Source organism: Oncorhynchus keta, chromosome 18, assembly GCF_023373465.1.
Source record: "Oncorhynchus keta strain PuntledgeMale-10-30-2019 chromosome 18, Oket_V2, whole genome shotgun sequence".
NCBI lineage: Eukaryota > Metazoa > Chordata > Actinopteri > Salmoniformes > Salmonidae > Oncorhynchus > Oncorhynchus keta.
The window spans coordinates 30,704,120-30,725,913 of NC_068438.1; the positions used below are offsets into that span (position 1 = coordinate 30,704,120).

General features: G+C 47.0%; 1 protein-coding gene and 1 long non-coding RNA gene across 5 annotated transcripts in view; one reads left to right on the plus strand and one right to left on the minus strand.

Annotated features, from left to right (window-relative positions):
- Nucleotides 1-16,635, plus strand: part of LOC118371086 (chloride channel protein 2-like) — a 214,633-nt gene extending 197,998 nt beyond the window's left edge. For all 3 annotated transcript variants that reach the window (XM_052467885.1, XM_052467887.1, XM_052467886.1), the window contains 2 exons: nucleotides 4,654-4,740; nucleotides 12,392-16,635. In XM_052467885.1, coding sequence (XP_052323845.1) covers nucleotides 4,654-4,740; nucleotides 12,392-12,601 — 297 coding nt within the window. In that variant the 3' untranslated portion in view covers nucleotides 12,602-16,635. The remainder of the gene's footprint in view (nucleotides 1-4,653; nucleotides 4,741-12,391) is intronic.
- LOC127908732 (uncharacterized) lies at nucleotides 9,866-12,376 on the minus strand. Of its 2 annotated transcripts, none has more exons than XR_008068189.1 (3): nucleotides 11,561-12,376; nucleotides 10,327-10,663; nucleotides 9,866-10,249 (listed from the first exon to the last, which is right to left on the minus strand). It is a non-coding gene; the product is annotated as an uncharacterized LOC127908732 (long non-coding RNA). The 2 variants fall into 2 exon arrangements; XR_008068188.1 differs by having other exon boundaries at nucleotides 11,522-12,376.
- Nucleotides 16,636-21,794: the final 5,159 nt, after the last annotated feature.

The following is a 21,794-nucleotide window of genomic DNA, read 5'->3' on the forward strand; positions in this document are numbered from 1 at the left end:
CAGCTCATTGGTCACCATAGCAGCACCCACTCGTAGCACGCGCTCCAGCAGATATATCTCACTGGTCACCCCCAAAGCCAACTCCTCCTTTGGTCGTCTTTCCTTCCAGTTCTATGCTGCCAATGACTGGAACAAACTGCAAAAATCTCTGGAGCTGGAGACTCATATCTCCCTCACAAACTGTCAGAGCAGCTCACAGATCACTGCACCTGTACATAGCCCATCTATCTACTCATCCCATCCCCATACAGTACTTATTTATTTATCTTTTTCCTTTGCGCCCCAGTATCTCTACTTGCACATTCATCTTCTGCACATCTACCATTCCAGTGTTTAATTGCTATATTGTAATTACTTTGCCAACATGGCCTCTTTATTGCCTTAACTCCCTTATCTTACCTCATTTGCACTCACTGTATATAGAGTTTTTGTTTTATTTTGTTCTACTGTGTTATTGACTATGTTTTGTTTACTCCATGTGTAACTCTGTGTTGTTGTATGTGTCGAATTACTATGCTTTATCTTGGCCAGGTCGCAGTTGCAAATGAGAACTTGTTCTCAACTAGCCTACCTGGTTAAATAAAGGTGAAATAAATCAAATTTAAATTTAAAAAATGCCCCACCCCCTCTTTTCCTCTCTTCTCCCATCCTCAACTCCCTGCTCTGTGTGTCTGCTGTTAAAACATTTAAGAGTGTGATTCTGTACCAATCCATCAAGCTCTCCTCTCTCTCAACCTTCCTCACCGCACACTGCCAACACCCAATACCACATACAGTCTCCCTCCACATATTAGTGTGTGCATCTAGAGCTGGGACGATAAACCAAAACCGACCATCTCGATCACTTATCGCAGGCATTTTGCTGATGTCGTTCATTACGATAAGTAGCCTATACTAGACAAATGTGAAGTTTGAAATGAAATAAGTTTGCTAATATGGGTGATTGTCAATGGGATAATTAATGGTAGTACAACCATCAAACTAGTCATTGGTACTTAAGTTGTTTTTTTGGGGTATCTGTACTTTACTTTACTAATTTATATTTTTGACAACTTTTACTTTTACTCCACTACATTCAATTGTGGTGAACGATCTTATAAACTCTTCTTTCTATTTAGTATTTTTGCATCAATTCAGATTTTGTTGTGTGTGTGTGTGTGTGTGTGTGTGTGTGTGTGTGTGTGTGTGTGTGTGTGTGTGTGTGTGTGTGTGTGTGTGTGTGTGTGTGTGTGTGTGTGTGTGTGTGTGCGTGCGTGCGTGCGTGCGTGCGTGCGTGCGTGCGCGCGCGTGCGTGCGTGTCTGGGGGATGTGTATTCCATGCTACTGTATGTTTGTGTTGTTTGTTTCCTGGTACATTGTAATGGAAAACTCCCATTGCATTAAATATTTAAATGACAATAAGGTAGTTCTATTCCCTGTGATTTGGGTTTAGGCTCAAGCTGCTGTATGTGTGGTTCACTTGACGTTCTAGCAGTTTATAGTATCAGTAGAATATTGTACCTTTCACAACAATCTAGCTCAGTGGTGCTCAAACACCTGATTACACTAATCAACGTGATTCCTTTTGATTACTTGCTGATTACTTCATTAGTTGAATGAGGAAGGAGCCTGCACACCATGCAGCTCTCCAATGACCACTAAGGTGACTGTTCTAATGCACTAACTGCGTTAGTTTAATAGCTGCTTAAAGATTTTCACAGGAGGCTATGTCTCTAAAGGAATGTCAAAAGGGAATCTATGGTTGGTTGTGTTCTAGCAGTTTACATTTACATTTACATTTAAGTCATTTAGCAGACGCTCTTATCCAGAGCGACTTACAAATTGGTGCATTCACCTTATGACATCCAGTGGAACAGCCACTTTACAATAGTGCATCTAAATCTTTTAGGGGGGTGAGGATTACTTATCCTATCCTAGGTATTCCTTAAAGAGGTGGGGTTTCAGGTGTCTCCGGAAGGTGGTGATTGACTCCGCTGTCCTGGCGTCGTGAGGGAGTTTGTTCCACCATTGGGGGGCCAGAGCAGCGAACAGTTTTGACTGGGCTGAGCGGGAACTGTACTTCCTCAGTGGTAGGGAGGCGAGCAGGCCAGAGGTGGATGAACGCAGTGCCCTTGTTTGGGTGTAGGGCCTGATCAGAGCCTGGAGGTACTGAGGTGCCGTTCCCCTCACAGCTCCGTAGGCAAGCACCATGGTCTTGTAGCGGATGCGAGCTTCAACTGGAAGCCAGTGGAGAGAGCGGAGGAGCGGGGTGACGTGAGAGAACTTGGGAAGGTTGAACACCAGACGGGCTGCGGCGTTCTGGATGAGTTGTAGGGGTTTAATGGCACAGGCAGGGAGCCCAGCCAACAGCGAGTTGCAGTAATCCAAACGGGAGATGACAAGTGCCTGGATTAGGACCTGCGCCGCTTCCTGTGTGAGGCAGGGTCGTACTCTGCGGATGTTGTAGAGCATGAACCTACAGGAACGGGCCACCGCCTTGATGTTAGTTGAGAACGACAGGGTGTTGTCCAGGATCACGCCAAGGTTCTTAGCGCTCTGGGAGGAGGACACAATGGAGTTGTCAACCGTGATGGCGAGATCATGGAACGGGCAGTCCTTCCCCGGGAGGAAGAGCAGCTCCGTCTTGCCGAGGTTCAGCTTGAGGTGGTGATCCGTCATCCACACTGATATGTCTGCCAGACATGCAGAGATGCGATTCGCCACCTGGTCATCAGACGGGGGAAAGGAGAAGATTAATTGTGTGTCGTCTGCATAGCAATGATAGGAGAGACCATGTGAGGTTATGACAGAGCCAAGTGACTTGGTGTATAGCGAGAATAGGAGAGAGCCTAGAACAGAGCCCTGGGGACACCAGTGGTGAGAGCGCGTGGTGAGGAGACAGATTCTCGCCACGCCACCTGGTAGGAGCGACCTGTCAGGTAGGACGCAATCCAAGCGTGGGCCGCGCCGGAGATGCCCAACTCGGAGAGGGTGGAGAGGAGGATCTGATGGTTCACAGTATCGAAGGCAGCCGATAGGTCTAGAAGGATGAGAGCAGAGGAGAGAGAGTTAGCTTTAGCGGTGCGGAGCGCCTCCGTGATACAGAGAAGAGCAGTCTCAGTTGAATGACTAGTCTTGAAACCTGACTGATTTGGATCAAGAAGGTCATTCTGAGAGAGATAGCGGGAGAGCTGGCCAAGGACGGCGCGTTCAAGAGTTTTGGAGAGAAAAGAAAGAAGGGATACTGGTCTGTAGTTGTTGACATCGGAGGGATCGAGTGTAGGTTTTTTCAGAAGGGGTGCAACTCTCGCTCTCTTGAAGACGGAAGGGACGTAGCCAGCGGTCAGGGATGAGTTGATGAGCGAGGTGAGGTAAGGGAGAAGGTCTCCGGAAATGGTCTGGAGAAGAGAGGAGGGGATAGGGTCAAGCGGGCAGGTTGTTGGGCGGCCGGCCGTCACAAGACGCGAGATTTCATCTGGAGAGAGAGGGGAGAAAGAGGTCAGAGCACAGGGTAAGGCAGTGTGAGCAGAACCAGCGGTGTCGTTTGACTTAGCAAACGAGGATCGGATGTCGTCTACCTTCTTTTCAAAATGGTTGACGAAGTCATCTGCAGAGAGGGAGGAGGGGGGGATGGGGGAGGAGGATTCAGTAGGGAGGAGAAGGTGGCAAAGAGCTTCCTAGGGTTAGAGGCAGATGCTTGGAATTTAGAGTGGTAGAAAGTGGCTTTAGCAGCAGAGACAGAGGAGGAAAATGTAGAGAGGAGGGAGTGAAAGGATGCCAGGTCCGCAGGGAGGCGAGTTTTCCTCCATTTCCGTTCGGCTGCCCGGAGCCCTGTTCTGTGAGCTCGCAATGAGTCGTCGAGCCACGGAGCGGGAGGGGAGGACCGAGCCGGCCTGGAGGATAGGGGACATAGAGAGTCAAAGGATGCAGAAAGGGAGGAGAGGAGGGTTGAGGAGGCAGAATCAGGAGATAGGTTGGAGAAGGTTTGAGCAGAGGGAAGAGATGATAGGATGGAAGAGGAGAGAGTAGCGGGGGAGAGAGAGCGAAGGTTGGGACGGCGCGATACCATCCGAGTAGTGGCAGTGTGGGAAGTGTTGGATGACAGCGAGAGGGAAAAGGATACAAGGTAGTGGTCGGAGACTTGGAGGGGAGTTGCAATGGGGTTAGTGGAAGAACAGCATCTAGTAAAGATGAGGTTGAGCGTATTGCCTGCCTTGTGAATAGGGGGAAGGTGAGAGGGTGAGGTCAAAGAGGAGAGGAGTGGAAAGAAGGAGGCAGAGAGGAATGAGTCAAAGGTAGACGTGGGGAGGTTAAAGTCGCCCAGAACTGTGAGAGGTGAGCCGTCCTCAGGAAAGGAGCTTATCAAGGCATCAAGCTCATTGATGAACTCTCCGAGGGAACCTGGAGGGCGATAAATGATAAGGATGTTAAGCTTGAAAGGGCTGGTAACTGTGACAGCATGGAATTCAAAGGAGGCGATAGACAGATGGGTAAGGGGAGAAAGAGAGAATGACCACTTGGGAGAGATGAGGATCCCGGTGCCACCACCCCAGTTTAAGGTGTTCGTTCCAAGTGTTCTAGATGTTGGTTCTAAATGTTGATTCTAACAGTTTTAGCTGTTGGTTCCGAGTGTTCTAAATATTGGTTCTAAGTGTGTTGTTCTTTTGTCCCCAGACCCACACCATCTTCTCTCTGCTTGGGTTGGACCATGCCTATGTCACCAGCATTGGACGACTCATCGGAGTGGTGTCCCTCAAAGAGGTGAGTGACACGGATCACCTGGAGTTGACCACATCAACATTACACTGTCCCATCATTATCATCACTTACAGCATCATGACAGCCACCATCATCATAACAATGTCCATCATCATCATCATCATCATCATCATCATCATCATCATCATCATCTTCCTCACTGTCACAATCATCTGCATAACGTAACATTATGACTATAACTACTGTTCCCTGAAGGAGGGGGGGTGTCGCACTCTTGAAACTTCGGTTGAAGGAACTAAAATCAGGCCTGACAAGGACAATGAAATCCGCGCCTCGCTGGTGATAAGTGTGAGGCTCGGATTCATTCCTTCAATTTAATACGGCTCTTCACCGATACCAGGAACATGTGGTGTGGGGCCAAATAGGTGTTGTACCTTGTTTCCCTCCTTCAGGGAACAGTAGTTATGGTGATAACCAATGTTCCTTCAAATTTTGGGGGTCACTGAGCAAATTTTAGATCTTGTGAACGGAAACTTGAACAGTGTGAGAATATTGTGCATCTTCCGGCGCACATTTACAGTGAACACTGAGGCTGTACCCTTACAGTTTTAGACAGTAGCCAATAAGATACTGTGGCTATTTGAGAATAGTGTAGGCCTACCAACAAAACCAATGGAGCAAATCACATAGCATTATCATATGGAAATAGCTTTTGATTTCTATGATACAGCCTACAGTAGCCTATATGTGGTGTTCAATGCAGAACTACATTGCATGAGACTTCTAAAAACGTTTTTACATTATGAAGGGCTTGACATTAATTCATTATTTTTAGTTGGCCTGTAACACCATGGGCCAAATAGGTGACTGTACATTTCATTGTATTGTGTTGTATGATGCAAAAAAACACTTTACAAAAAACAATGAATTATTATTACCATACATATAATTATTATTACCTTACTTTAACCCCTCTGCCTATTGGCTTATTTGCATATTCAAGCCTGCCTCTAAATATAACACCCCCCCCCTTTAATTAAGACGTAAGCTTTTTACCTGACTGTTTATTTAAAGACAGCTTTAAATGTGCTCTTGTTGGAAGCAGTAATTCCCCATTGCTGACCTATAAAACTTGTCTAATAACTCGCTAACTAGCAAAGAATGTCAACAAATGCGCACACGCGCGGCTCTGATATGAACAAAAACGCGCATTCACTAGCGGGGGATTGAAAATCTGCTAGTGGGCTACCGCTGCCCAAATAATTCTACTCCGTTGCGTTCGGTCTCTGCCCACAACAAAATCACAGACTCAATCTTGCAGAGTTAGATTTGTTTGGTTTGTTGCGTTGAAAAGGGGCTGATATAATTTTGATTTGTTCACAGAAAAAAATATCCATATAGTGCAAACTCAGGGAAATTTAATCTCTTGAGTCTCTGTGCGACATGGCATTTATGCTACGCAGCAGTCCTTGGAGGAAGTGCGCAACCGCTCACACCCGCAGTTTTGAGGGTACCTTGGTCATAACGTTACATAAGCTTTCAGTCAGTTAATTTCGGAACAACATACTGTGGAGAAATGGAATCCAGCCCCATCCGACCCCAACGGATTGCATTGGCCTTGTTAGCCGTGATTTTAGTTACTTCAACGGAGGTCATGAGAGTGCAACTCCCCTCATGGTACACTACAAAATTATGTGGACACCGGCTCTTCAACATCTCATTCCAAAATCACGAGCATTAATATGGAGTTGGTCCCCCCAATCCAGCCTCCTCTCAATTATGTAATTGTTTTAAATGTAACCTTTATTTAACTAGGCAATGACAGCTTACTGGGGAACAGTGGGTTAACTATCTTGTTCACGGGCCAAACAACATATTTTTTACCTTGTCAGCTCAGGGATTCAATCCAGCAACCTTTCGGTTACTGGTCCAACGCTCAAAACACTAGGCTACCTGCTGCCCCACTCTTCTGGGAAGGCTTTCCACTAGATGTTGGAACATTGCTGCGTGCACTTTCTTCCATTCAGCTGCGAGCATTAGTGAGGTTGGGCACTGATATTGGGCAATTCTGTATGGATCTCGCCTTGTGCACGGAGGCATTGTCATGCTGAAACAGGGAAGGGCCTTCCCCAAACTGTTGCCACAAAGTTGGAAGCACAGAATTGTTTTGAATGTCATTATATGCTGTAGCATTAACATTCCCCTTCACTGGATCTAAGGTGGCCTCGCCCAAACCATGAAAAACACTCCCAGACCATTATTCCTCTTCCACCAAACTTTACAGAAAGGCACTATGCATTGGGGCAGGTAGCGTTCTCCTGGCATCCACCAAACCCAGATTTGTCCGTCAGGACTGCCAAGTGGTAAAGCATGATTCATCACTCCAGAGAATGCGTTTCCACTGCTCCAGAGTCCAATGGCGGCGAGCTTTACACCACTCAAGCCGACGCTTGGCATTGCGCATGGTGATCTTAGGCTTGTGTGCGGCTGCTCGGCCATGGAAACCCATTTCATGAATCCCCGACCAACAGTTCTTGTGCTGACATTGCTTCCAGATTAAGTTTGGAACTCAGTAGTGTGTTGCAAGCGAGGACAGACGATTTTTACGTGCTACCACTTTGCTGCTGAGCCATTGTTGCTCCTAGACGTTTCCACTTCACAATAACAGCACTTACAGTTGACCAGGGCAGCTCTAGCAGGGCAGAAATTTGACGAACTGACTTGTTGGAAAGGTGGCATACTATGACGGTGCCACGTTGAAAGTCAATGGAGATTGCATGGCTGTGTGCTGGGTTTTATACACCTGTCAGCAACAGATGTGGCTGAAATAGCCGAATCCACTAATTTGAAGGGATGTCCACATACTTAAAGCCATGTAGTGTATGTTGTACTGAAGTTGACTGACTGAAAGGGAACCACCATCACACACACAGTCAGCATTAATGAGCTCGGCTCTTTCCGGCCCTTCAATTGGTGACAGACAGCGAGACAAATGACTGGTTAATGTTCCTTGCAGTCTCTCTTCTTTCTGCCTCTTGTTCTCTCTTTCTCTCTCTCTCTCTCTCTCTCTCTCTCTCTCTCTCTCTCTCTCTCTCTCTCACTCTCTCACTCTCTCGCTCTCCACAAACAAAACAGAAAGGAGCACTCTGTCTTTGTGAATTGGCTGTAAAACGGGAGATTGGTGCTAAGCACAGTGTTGTTCCTCTGGCTGACATTTAGCCCTTTTATTTGGTATTAGACAAGCAGACAAAAACAGCAGTGAGATGAGCCTCGCCTCCCCTCGTCTCAACTCTCCCCGCCTCTTGTCTCTGTCACACAGTACTACTGCATTCAGCCCTCCTTATGCCTCCTAATAACTGGATACACAGGGAGGGTGTGTGTGCAACCTGTGTCTCTGCTTAGAAACAGCTGTTTCCAAGACATCTGTCGTTGTTGGGGAAGGAGAGGGATGGAGTGTATGACATGATATCTGATCAGGGCTATTGTTTAGTCAAATACATGTTGAGTTTCATAACCATAAAATGTATCCACCTTTACTTTATTATAGGCTTCGGCAGTAACCTGATTGTCATACCGACCTTGTGCCATGCCGGGATATTCGGTAATACCCCACTGAGCCTTTGTAATCCGATGGGTTAGCAATGCTAACAAGTACATGTCAAATCCAATAGAGAATGCTAACGAGCGCATTGCAAACATTTTATAGTCCCTGAACTAAAGTATTTGCAGGACAGACCACCTAGCTCATTAAGTTATACAAGTAACAAAAAATGCTCTTCACCTTTTGCTGCACGCGCAAAACAAATACAGCAAGGTTGTTGATCCAGGAGGGGATTCTCTGCTCTTACCAAGAGAAGCTTGATTTTGGAAAAAGCTCACTGCGTAGCTAGATAGCTAACTAGCTACTTAGTTTGCAAACCAAATGCACACAAGCAAAGCATTTACCACATTTTAGACAGTTAACTTAATAGCTCTAAGATATCTAGCTGGCAAACATTTAGTTGTGAATTCCATACAGTACTAAATTGTACAGTACAAGACAAAGGAGATGATTGTGGACTACACTTCCCTAACACTGTCGCTGTACAAGGCTGTAGTGGAGCAGGTTGAGAGCTCCAAGTTCCTTGGTTTCCACATCACCAACAAACGAACATGGTCCAAGCATACCAAGACAGTCGTGAAGCAGGCACGACAAAACCTATTCCCCCTCAAATATTTGGCATGGGTCCTCAACCCGCTCCTACAGCTGCACCATCGAGAGCATCCTGACTGGTTGCATCACTGCCTGGTATGGCAACTGCTCGGCCTCCGACCGCAAGGCACTATAGAGGGTAGTGTGTAAGGCCCAATACATCACTGGGGCCAAGCTTCCTTCCACCCAGGAACACTATACCAACCAGGTGGTGTCAGAGGAAGGCCCTAAAAATCTTCAGACTCCAGCCACCCTAGTCATAGACTGTTCTCTCTGCTACCACACGGCAGGCGGTACCAGAACATCAAGTCTAGGTCCCAAAGGCTTCTAAACAGCTTCTACACCGAAGCCATAAGACTCCTGAACATCTAATCAAATGCTACCCAGACTACTTGCATTGACCCCTTTTACGTTGCTACTTTCTGTTATTATCTAAACATAGTCACTTTAACTCTACCTACATGTACATGTTACCCCAGTTACCTCGACTAACTGGTGCTCCCACACATTGACTCTGTACCAGTACCCCCTGTATATAGCCTCCACATCGACTCTGTACCAGTACCCCCTGTATATAGCCTCCACATTGACTCTGTACCAGTACCCCCTGTATATAGCCTCCACATTGACTCTGTACCAGTACCCCCTGTATATAGCCTCCACATTGACTCTGTACCAGTACCCCCTATATAGAGCCTCCACATTGACTCTGTACCGGTACCCCCTGTATATAGCCTCCACATTGACTCTGTACCAGTACCCCCTGTATATAGCCTCCACATTGACTCTGTACCAGTACCCCCTGTACATAGCCTCCACATTGACTCTGTACCGGTACACCCTGTATATAGCCTCCACATTGACTCTGTGCCAGTACCCCCTGTATATAGCCTCCACATTGACTCTGTACCAGTACCCCCTGTATATAGCCTCCACATTGACTCTGTACCAGTACCCCCTGTATATAGCCTCCACATTGACTCTGTACCGGTAACCCCTGTATATAGCCTCCACATTGACTCTGTACCGGTACCCCCTGTATATAGCCTCCACATTGACTCTGTACCGGTACCCCCTGTATATAGCCTCCACATTGACTCTGTACCAGTACCCCCTGTATATAGCCTCCACATTGACTCTGTACCAGTACCCCCTGTATATAGCCTCCACATTGACTCTGTACCAGTACCCCCTGTATATAGCCTCCACATTGACTCTGTACCAGTACCCCCTGTATATAGCCTCCACATTGACTCTGTACCAGTACCCCCTGTATATAGCCTCCACATTGACTCTGTACCAGTACCCCCTGTATATAGCCTCCACATTGACTCTGTACCAGTACCCCCTGTATATAGCCTCCACATTGACTCTGTACCGGTACCCCTGTATATAGCCTCCACATTGACTCTGTACCAGTACCCCCTGTATATAACCTCCACATTGACTCTGTACCAGTACCCCCTGTATATAGCCTCCACATTGACTCTGTACCAGTACCCCCTGTATATAGCCTCCACATTGACTCTGTACCGGTACCCCCTGTATATAGCCTCCACATTGACTCTGTACCAGTACCCCCTGTATATAGCCTCCACATTGACTCTGTACCAGTACCCCCTGTATATAGCCTCCACATTGACTCTGTACCAGTACCCCCTGTATATAGCCTCCACATTGACTCTGTACCAGTACCCCCTGTATATAGCCTCCACATTGACTCTGTACCGGTACCCCCTGTATATAGCCTCCACATTGACTCTGTACCAGTACCTCCTGTATATAGCCTCCACATTGACTCTGTACCGGTACCCCCTGTATATAGCCTCCACATTGACTCTGTACCAGTACCTCCTGTATATAGCCTCCATATTGACTCTGCACCGGTACCCCCTGTATATAGCCTCCACATTGACTCTGTACCAGTACCCCCTGTATATAGCCTCCACATTGACACTGTACCAGTACCCCCTGTATATAGCCTCCACATTGACACTGTACCAGTACCCCCTGTATATAGCCTCCACATTGACACTGTACCAGTACCCCCTGTATATAGCCTCCACATTGACACTGTACCAGTACCTCCTGTATATAGCCTCCACATTGACTCTGTACCAGTACCCCCTGTATATAGCCTCCACATTGACTCTGTACCAGTACCTCCTGTATATAGCCTCCACATTGACTCTGTACCAGTACCCCCTGTATATAGCCTCCACATTGACTCTGTACCAGTACCCCCTGTATATAGCCTCCACATTGACTCTGTACCAGTACCCCCTGTATATAGCCTCCACATTGACTCTGTACCAGTACCCCCTGTATATAGCCTCCACATTGACTCTGTACCAGTACCTCCTGTATATAGCCTCCACATTGACTCTGTACCAGTACCCCCTGTATATAGCCTCCACATTGACTCTGTACCAGTACCCCCTGTATATAGCCTCCACATTGACTCTGTACCAGTACCTCCTGTATATAGCCTCCACATTGACTCTGTACCAGTACCCCCTGTATATAGCCTCCACATTGACTCTGTACCAGTACCCCCTGTATATAGCCTCCACATTGACTCTGTACCAGTACCTCCTGTATATAGCCTCCACATTGACTCTGTACCAGTACCCCCTGTATATAGCCTCCACATTGACTCTGTACCAGTACCCCCTGTATATAGCCTCCACATTGACTCTGTACCAGTACCCCCTGTATAAAGCCTCGCTGTTGTTATTTACTGCTTCTCTTTATTGTTTTAGGTATTTTTCTTGAAACTGCATTGTTGCTTAAGGGCCTGTAAGAAAGCATTTCACTGTCAGGTCTAGACCTGTTGTATTCAGCGCATGTGACAAATAAAAATGTATTTGATTTGATTACCTGGCAAGTGCTGCTCAGTGAGTGACTCACAAGGCTCTGGTCTCTTGTCGCTGTGTGCTTGTAAACAAACGCCACGTGACATGTGACTGGAGACTACTGTAAGCTTCATAATAATGTGACAGGTAAAATGAAGAACTCAATCTACTTTATCTCTTAATGTATTGCACAAGTTGACTGCAGGTATTTACTTAAAGTAGCTACAAATATTCACATTTATTTAAAGAAATAGTTTAAACGATATTGACGGTATTGAATAAAAATCCCATGGCCATTTCCAAATACCTCGGTATATGGTATATGGCCCAAGTCTACTTTATTACCATGGTGCAGTAGCATAGCCACACTCCTTGTAGTATCACCTAGAAACACCATAGCAACCACCCTGTAATATCGCTATGGTTAAACCTCACCATTCTGCTTTGGTCTACACTTCCCTAACACTGGCGGAGTACAGATTTAACTGTCCTCTCTGGTACTAAGCCTTACTTAATTTCAATCCAAAATTGACTGTACTCCATAACTGTCACCCTTAGTCCCTAAGTGTCAGTGTACTGGCAAGGGGTCTGATTGGGCAAGTCTCTTGGCCTTTGTTGACTGATTCTTCCTGTATTATCCCTGTAGTTGCGGAAGGCCATCGAGGGCTCTGTGGCGGTAAAGGGGGTGAAGGTGCGCCCCCCTCTGTCCAGTTTCCGGGACAGCGGCACCAGCGGAACCAGCAGCAGCAATAGTGAGAACGAAGCCACAGAGCTCCACAAGCTGTGGGACCGTCACAAGTCCATGTCCCTCCCCCGGGAGCACCTGACCTCCGACTCTGATGAGAAGTCCCAGTGAGGGGGATGGGGACAGGGGGATGGGATGGTGACGGGTGTGTTGGAGGGTAGAGGAGTATGAGGAGCGTAGACCCCCCGCCCCACCTCAAAACCACAACCGATGCTGCAACCTCAGGGCTTGGATCAATACTAAATTCTGGAAAATAAAGTTCTCTCCTCCTCCTCTCCTAACCTTCCTTTCCATCCCTCTCTCCTTTACCCCTCATCCCAGTGGGCTTTAGGGCCCTGCACTTACTCAACTCTTGAGGCTGAGGGATGGACTCTGCTCTCGCCCCAACCAGAACAGAAGAAATCTGGGTGTTAGGGAGGGGAGAGGAGTGTCACTGCTTAACAAATGTGGTCAGAACAAAATGTATAGAATGTGGTTTGACTATAAAAGGGATTGCATTGTTATTCTTTTTTATAGCAACTTGGGTATTGGTGAGGAAATGTTCAAAGTTTGTTTTCATTTTGTGGACCTGTAAACATTTCTTTCTGACCAGTCTTCCATATACAGACGGTTCTACGGCTCTGTCCTATTTTGTTCCCGTCTGGTTGAGTGACCTGGAACTGGAAATAAGTATGGAGGTAGCCTAGCGTTTAGAGCGTTGGGCTAGTAACCGAAACGTTGCTGGTTCAAATACCTGAGTCGACAGGGTGAAACATCTGTCTGTGCCCTTGAGAAAGACACTTAACCCTACTTTTCTCCAGGGGTACTGTACTACTATGGCTGACCCAGTAAAACAACACATTTCACTCTACCTATCCAGTATATGGGACGATGCAACAGCTATATTTATGTTTTATTTTTTGTCCTTGCCTCTGTAGAAAGAACCACCTACTGTTCTGGTCTCACAAATTCTTCACCTCTCTCTCTCTCTCTCTCTCTCTCTCTCTCTCTCTCTCTCTCTCTCTCTCTCTCTCTCTCTCTCTCTCTCTCTCTCTCTCTCTCTCTCTCTCTCTCTCTCTCTCTCTCTCTCTCTCTCTCTCTCTCTCTCTCTCTCTCTCTCTCTCTCTCTCTCTCTCTCTCTCTCTCTCTCTCTCTACTTTTTTCTGGGTTGCATTTGTGAGTGAGTCTGGGTGAGAGAATAGTCTACTCTATGCAAACAGATGTGCAGCATGCATGTAGGAATTTTGTAGAATGGTGAACGCATGTGTGCTATTAACTCCTTTAAGAAAACACGGCTTCAAACACACGCACACACACATACACACACAGGTTTTAATAAGAGCCAGTCTGCACACTCCAAGAGAAGAGGGTTTTCTCTAAATATAGCTCTTAATAACCCTGACTGAGTGTGTTGGGCTAGGGAGGGAGGGAGGAAGAGAGGAAGAAGGAACGGGGGAAGAGAGAGTGAATGGACGGCTGAAAGATGACAGGATGAAAGCTTTTCAGTTATCTAATCTCCTGCTTTAGGGTGTTTTTCTTCAATCAAACCCAGGGTAGCTTTCTGGTTGGCCAACTTCACATCCCCGCTGTATATGCCTATTGTCCAGTAACACTATGGTGATCAGAGTAGGGTCAGACCCAGACCACATATAGCCAGTTTGATTAATGCTGTAAGGTAGCCAACTGACTAAAACTAGATATCTGAACTAACTGTCCAATGACAAACACTATAGCCCATGCATACTGACCAATAAGAAACCGTCAGCATTATAGATCAGTGTTCTATACATAACCAATGACAAAGCACTCCATTCCTACTACAGTATGACTTATCAATAGGCCTACTGATGTATAGCGCAGCCTAGAGAAGGTCTAGTTAGATGGTTAGGAGTCTGACCTCTGTGCTTTTTACTTATTCATGTATTTTCCTCACGACTGTCTCTGGCTTAATGTGCTGCATGGTTTCCTTAGTCATTTGAATGTATTTAACTTTTAATTATGTTTCGCTTGGTGATAGAAGCTCCATACTGCACAAGCCCAGTGTGCAGCTTCCAATCAGATCTCACACACTCCCTCACTGAATTGTGGGTCAATATATATATATATTTTGTTAGTATGGCCACTAATTTTCTTTCCGTCTTTCTTGCTCTTTCGCTCTCTCTCTCTGATGATTATCAGGCAGGGGTCATTTTGTGTCGTCTTTCTTTCTCTCTTCTTTGTAATGTTTGCACTGAAAGGCCTGATGCCTCTGAAAAGGACTGAGCAGAGTCACTTCCTGTGTCAGACACTCCTTCCACCTGCAGTTGTTGTTATTTTGATTTTACTGCTGTTTTCTGCCAGTGACGTCAAGATTTCTGCTCACATATGCAAGTCGAGTGCATCTGGCTGGTTATACACATTCAGGTGCCTTATTCAGTGCCACATTGAACAAAGTACACACACACACTGACATTTCAACCACCTGGATGTGTTATTGCATGAAAAGGTTTTATTTTCAGTGGTGAGTTATTGCCTTGTTCACTGCCACTGAAAATAAAAGACACGCACTAACCTCTTCAGACTGACATGCCCATCCTCACATGCAGGGACACTCACACACCTTGAGTGACAGCATGGCTTTGCATGAAGGAGTGCATGTGACTTTGAAGGCTGTGTTTTTATATTGTTAGAATTATGACCAGAAAAAGATAGAAAATATGAGGAGAAATATGCTCTTGTGTAAATCATTTTAATGGACAATGTCATGATGATGATGATGGCTATTTGTTGTTTTTATCCTCCTTTATTTGGTATTTTCTCATTGAATTCATTTGGATCTAGGTTTGATTGGCATCATGCATTCATACAATGAGCTTTATTCATGACTTATTTTGGGAAAGGGGACAGAGCTTTTTGGGGAGGCGTGAATTTAAAACTTTGCTATAGGTTTACAGATTTAATATATTTAACATATCATGGCTGTAATATATGATCATTACAATCTATCAAGTTGCTCTTCCTGCAACTCCTTTTGAGTTTTTGTTGCATATTGCTCTTCCATGTCTGATTGTTATTAAAAGGTCCAATGCTCAATGTTTTTCCAGCCTTGCAGCATGTCCCCAACATTTCTACATGGTTATATATGTCATTTGTATGATGCAAGTAACACTATAACACTAGCAGAATGAGACCCACTCTCTGAAGTAGCAGGAACATTTAAGGAATGTTAAAATCATTTTTAAAGGACCCATGGGTGTTCTAATGCCCTGTGGTCCGTATGACATCATCATTTCACAAGTGCCTACATCATCTCAGGCCTCTGCATGGTAACAGGAGTAGGATAGGTTCTCTCTGTAAATTAATGTGATACGTTTAAGGGATAGTAATGTCTACCCATGTCTCTGCATTTGATAGTAGTCATTCATACACACACACACTAAAGACGTATACACAGACAGAGGAGGAGGATAATGTGTCCGTGCAGTGTGCAATTATCCCTAATCACCACGGCAACTCGCTGTGTTCATTCCCCAAGCTAGCTGAAGGGACCAGTGAAAATACACACTTTTGATTTGCTTTAGTTTTCATTATTTTGTGTTTCTCTGAAGTCACTCTCCTTATTTTCCCTGTACTTTCTTTATGACATCTCATTTGCTACCAGATAGATATAGTAGGGCAGGTACATATTTATTAATAGGTTAATCAAAATAGAAGAAGAATCTGTGATTTGTTTTTTATTATTTCTATTTTAATGATTAGGTAATCAACTTGTGCAATAACGATTGTTCATCTCACTTTCTAACCAGATTTTAATCTATGACTTGACATGAATGCGAGAACCTTATTTTTGTAAAGAAATTGAAAACTGTAAAACAATATGTATGTATAAGAGGGAAACTAATGAACACACAGGTGTGCGTGTGTAGACCTAAGGAAAGAAGGATGGTGTGTGTGTGTGTGGGATGACACACACACAATGTCTGTTTGGTCCCAGGCCATTTCTGGATTCTGCTGCTTGTACTGTAGCTGTCTGACTCGGGACTGTATGATGTGTTAAAATCCCATTACGGAAACACATTGGGGTCAAACCAGACAGAGCTTAACAAGTCCAGTGCTATTTTTCACAAGAACAAATAAAACAATGTTTTGTATATCAGGGATGAATAAAGAGATTTTAACAAATGGCAGTCTGGAGTCTTGATCATGTCATGGCTATTCAAAGGAGAGGACCAAGGTGCAGAGTGGTGAGCATACATTATCTTTTAATGATCTAAATGACGCCCCACTAAACACTACAAAAACAAACCGTGAAGCTCAAAAGCAAAGTGCTCTAAACAGCGTCAACCTCCCACAAACACAGGTGGGGAAAAAGGGTACCTAAGTATGGTTCCCAATCAGAGACAACGATAGACAGCTGTCCCTGATTGAGAACCATACCCGGCCAAACACAATGAAATAGAAAACATAGAACACAAAACATAGAATGCCCACCCCAACTCACGCCCTGACCAAACCAAAATAGAGACATAAAAAGGATCTCTTAAGGTCAGGGCGTGACAGATCATCCTAAAATGTTCCTTTCTCTCACCCTTCTTTTTCTCTCATCCTCCTCTCCAGCAACTGTTTATTTTCTTTCAATTTTTTTCTATCGCTCTCTCCTTCTTTCCCTCTGGGGTGTTTTTGTCGTTAAAAACAAATCTGTTTTTCGGAGTGAAATACCATCTGTACTGAAATGGGCAGATAAATGCTTAATTATAGCTAAATGGGTTCATTCATTAAGTGGGCTTCTCTATCCCTTGGCGGACTTCAGGTGTGAAAAGAAACCTCTCTCCCTGTGGAGTCTATCATCTGTGTCTGTGTTCCAGACAGCTGTGCAGTAGAGTAGGATGTGTTTTAAACTGCCCTGTCTCTGCAGTTCCAGATGAGATTACAGTCCTGTCTCTGTCGCCTTTGTTCTGAATTATGTCCCAGTGTAATCTATAATTCCTGTAATCTGACCAACAGTCAACACTGCAATCTGAGATGAGACTCAACACTGCCCAATCCTGTTAGAGATTTTGATTATTCATGTCTGTCTGTATGTGTGTGAGAGAAACCAAGAGTAAGTGTATGTTGGAGAGAAAATGGCCCAATCTGTATTTTTTACCAATTTTCTGTAATTGAATACCATAAGAACAGTTTGTATTGCTTGATGGAGGTGTTAGTGCCGGGGCTAGTCCTTGATGGAGGTGTTAGTGCCGGGGCTAGTCCTTGATGGAGGTGTTAGTGCTGGTGCTAGTCCTTGATGGAGGTGTTAGTGCCGGGGCTAGTCCTTGATGGAGGTGCCGGTGCTAGTCCTTGATGGAGGTGTTAGTGCCAGTGCTAGTCCTTGATGGAGGTGGTGGTGCCGGTGATAGTCCTTGATGGAGGTGTTAGTGCCGGAGCTAGTCCTTGATGGAGGTGGTGGTGCCGGAGCTAGTCCTTGATGGAGGTGGTGGTGCCGGGGCTAGTCCTTGATGGAGGTGCCGGTGCTAGTCCTTGATGGAGGTGTTAGTGCCAGTGCTAGTCCTTGATGGAGGTGGTGGTGCCGGTGATAGTCCTTGATGGAGGTGTTAGTGCCGGAGCTAGTCCTTGATGGAGGTGGTGGTGCCGGGGCTAGTCCTTGATGGAGGTGTTAGTGCCGGAGCTAGTCCTTGATGGAGGTGGTGGTGCCGGGGCTAGTCCTTGATGGAGGTGCCGGTGCTAGTCCTTGATGGAGGTGGTGGTGCTGGTGCTAGTCCTTGATGGAGGTGCCGGTGCTAGTCCTTGATGGAGGTGGTGGTGCTAGTCCTTGATGGAGGTGTTGGTGCTGGTGCTAGTCCTTGATGGACGTGTTAGTGCCGGGGCTAGTCCTTGATGGAGGTGCCGGTGCTAGTCCTTGATGGAGGTGTTAGTGCCGGAGCTAGTCCTTGATGGAGGTGGTGGTGCCAGGGCTAGTCCTTGATGGAGGTGCCGGTGCTAGTCCTTGATGGAGGTGCCGGTGCTAGTCCTTGATGGAGGTGGTGGTGCTGGTGCTAGTCCTTGATGGAGGTGTTAGTGCCGGGGCTAGTCCTTGATGGAGGTGCCGGTGCTAGTCCTTGATGGAGGTGTTAGTGCCGGAGCTAGTCCTTGATGGAGGTGGTGGTGCCGGGGCTAGTCCTTGATGGAGGTGCCGGTGCTAGTCCTTGATGGAGGTGGTGGTGCCGAGGCTAGTCCTTGATGGAGGTGGTGGTGCCGGTGCTAGTCCTTGATGGAGGTGTTAGTGCTGGTGCTAGTCCTTGATGGAGGTGCCGGTGCTAGTCCTTGATGGGGGTGTTAGTGCCGGGGCTAGTCATTGATGGAGGTGGTGGTGCCGGGATAGTCCTTGATGGAGGTGTTAGTGCTGGTGCTAGTCCTTGATGGAGGTGCCAGTGCTAGTCCTTGATGGAGGTGGTGGTGCTAGTCCTTGATGGAGGTGTTAGTGCTGGTGCTAGTCCTTGATGGACGTGTTAGTGCCGGGGCTAGTCCTTGATGGAGGTGTCGGTGCTAGTCCTTGATGGAGGTGTTAGTGCCGGAGCTAGTCCTTGATGGAGGTGGTGGTGCCAGGGCTAGTCCTTGATGGAGGTGCCGGTGCTAGTCCTTGATGGAGGTGCCGATGCTAGTCCTTGATGGAGGTGGTGGTGCTGGTGCTAGTCCTTGATGGAGGTGTTAGTGCCGGGGCTAGTCCTTGATGGAGGTGCCGGTGCTAGTCCTTGATGGAGGTGGTGGTGCCGAGGTTAGTCCTTGATGGAGGTGGTGGTGCCGGTGCTAGTCCTTGATGGAGGTGTTGGAGTGCTGGTGCTAGTCCTTGATGGAGGTGGTGGTGCAAGTCCTTTTGATGTTTGGGGTTTTAGTGGGTTTCTGTACAGCACTTTGAGATATCATTGATGGATTTGATTTGATTTTATTTGATTTGCCTTGATGGAGGTGGTGCTAGTCCTTGATGGAGGTGCCGGTGCTAGTCCTTGATGGAGGTGGTGGTGCTAGTCCTTGATGGAGGTGGTGGTGCAAGTCCTTGATGGAGGTGGTGGTGCAAGTCCTTGATGGAGGTGGTGGTGCAAGTCCTTGATGGAGGTGGTGGTGCAAGTCCTTGATGGAGGTGGTGGTGCAAGTCCTTGAGGGAGGTGGTGGTGCAAGTCCTTGAGGGAGGTGGTGGTGCAAGTCCTTGAGGGAGGTGGTGGTGCAAGTCCTTGATGGAGGTGGTGGTGCAAGTCCTTGAGGGAGGTGGTGGTGCAAGTCCTTGAGGGAGGTGGTGGTGCAAGTCCTTGAGGGAGGTGGTGGTGCAAGTCCTTGATGGAGGTGGTGGTGCAAGTCCTTGATGGAGGTGGTGGTGCAAGTGAGGGAGGTGGTGGTGCAAGTCCTTGAGGGAGGTGGTGGTGCAAGTCCTTGAGGGAGGTGGTGGTGCAAGTCCTTGAGGGAGGTGGTGGTGCAAGTCCTTGAGGGAGGTGGTGGTGCAAGTCCTTGAGGGAGGTGGTGGTGCAAGTCCTTGAGGGAGGTGGTGGTGCAAGTCCTTGAGGGAGGTGGTGGTGCAAGTCCTTGAGGGAGGTGGTGGTGCAAGTCCTTGAGGGAGGTGGTGGTGCAAGTCCTTGAGGGAGGTGGTGGTGCAAGTCCTTGAGGGAGGTGGTGGTGCAAGTCCTTGATGGAGGTGGTGGTGCAAGTCCTTGAGGGAGGTGGTGGTGCAAGTCCTTGATGGAGGTGGTGGTGCAAGTCCTTGAGGGAGGTGGTGGTGCAAGTCCTTGAGGGAGGTGGTGGTGCAAGTCCTTGAGGGAGGTGGTGGTGCAAGTCCTTGAGGGAGGTGGTGGTGCAAGTCCTTGAGGGAGGTGGTGGTGCAAGTCCTTGAGGGAGGTGGTGGTGCAAGTCCTTGAGGGAGGTGGTGGTGCAAGTCCTTGAGGGAGGTGGTGGTGCAAGTCCTTGAGGGAGGTGGTGGTGCAAGTCCTTGAGGGAGGTGGTGGTGCAAGTCCTTGAGGGAGGTGGTGGTGCAAGTCCTTGAGACAGGTGGTGGTGCTAGTCCTTGATGGAGGTGGTGGTGCAAGTCCTTGAGGGAGGTGGTGGTGCTAGTCCTTGAGGGAGGTGGTGGTGCTAGTCCTTGAGGGAGGTGGTGGTGCAAGTCCTTGAGGGAGGTGGTGGTGCAAGTCCTTGAGGGAGGTGGTGGTGCAAGTCCTTGAGGGAGGTGGTGGTGCAAGTCCTTGAGGGAGGTGGTGGTGCTAGTCCTTGAGGGAGGTGGTGGTGCTAGTCCTTGAGGGAGGTGGTGGTGCCGGTGCCGTTCCTTGCTGGAACTGCTGTACACGTTCTCAACACAGCCACTTTGAGTTTCGTCTCCTGTCCCAGGCAATGTGGACTTCATATTGATTAATAATACACTAAGGTGTCACAGTAAAAGTCCTCCTCACCAGCTCGACAGAGAGTGAGGAGGAAACAAGGGGGGGATATTTTAACTGTGACTCATATTCAGACAGGCAGATAGATGAAATTGCTGCTAAAAAAGTTCAGACGGGTCTATGAAGAAAGTTTCCCTGAGCAAACTAAACTCGGTCTGACTTTCTCAGACCGGTCTGATACTCTGTGTGCATGTACGTGTGCGCGTGCTCAAAAGAGCGAGAAGCTAGGAGATGGAGAGAGGAGATGAAGGATGACAAGCATTAGATTTATTTTTGCTTCTCTTAAAATCTTGTCAGACCGATTATCATCCAGGATATTACTGGCTCTATGGCTTTGGACAAGTATTCATTGTTGTCAGGAAACGTGCAAGCAATAGCTGGTCACTTATTCATGAACAGAGCTCTCTCTCTCATCAGGTCTACCCAGTGGGTTCAGTATGGAGCTTTTTGGGGTGTTCTGTCTGTCAGTGTGCACTGTGTGTGTATGTAATAAACCAAACCCCATGTTTCTTACTTTAATATGGTGCATTGTTAATGATTCATTTTTTTGTGCATTTTCTTTATAAAGATCATACATTTATTCATTCAACAACAATCAACATCAACACCTAAACAAACAAGTAAAACATCTACTGAAATCAAATCATCCCATTTGGGAGCTTCAGCACCTCCATAGTGGAGGTCTTCCTGACTCTGGCCTCTAGCCTGCCCTCAGGGGTCAGCGTGCCACTGACCAACAGGGGGTCCATGTCCTCCAAGAGCATGGTCTTATGGGTAAACGTATCACTGACACTCCCAGGCATCCTTTACTGACGGGATGAGATCAATATCCTTCCAGGATACCCGGCCAGGTCGATTAGAAAGGCCTGCTCGCTAAAGTGTTTCAGGGAGCATTTGACAGTGATGAGTGGAGGTCGTTTGACCGCTGACCCATTACGGATGCAGGCAATGAG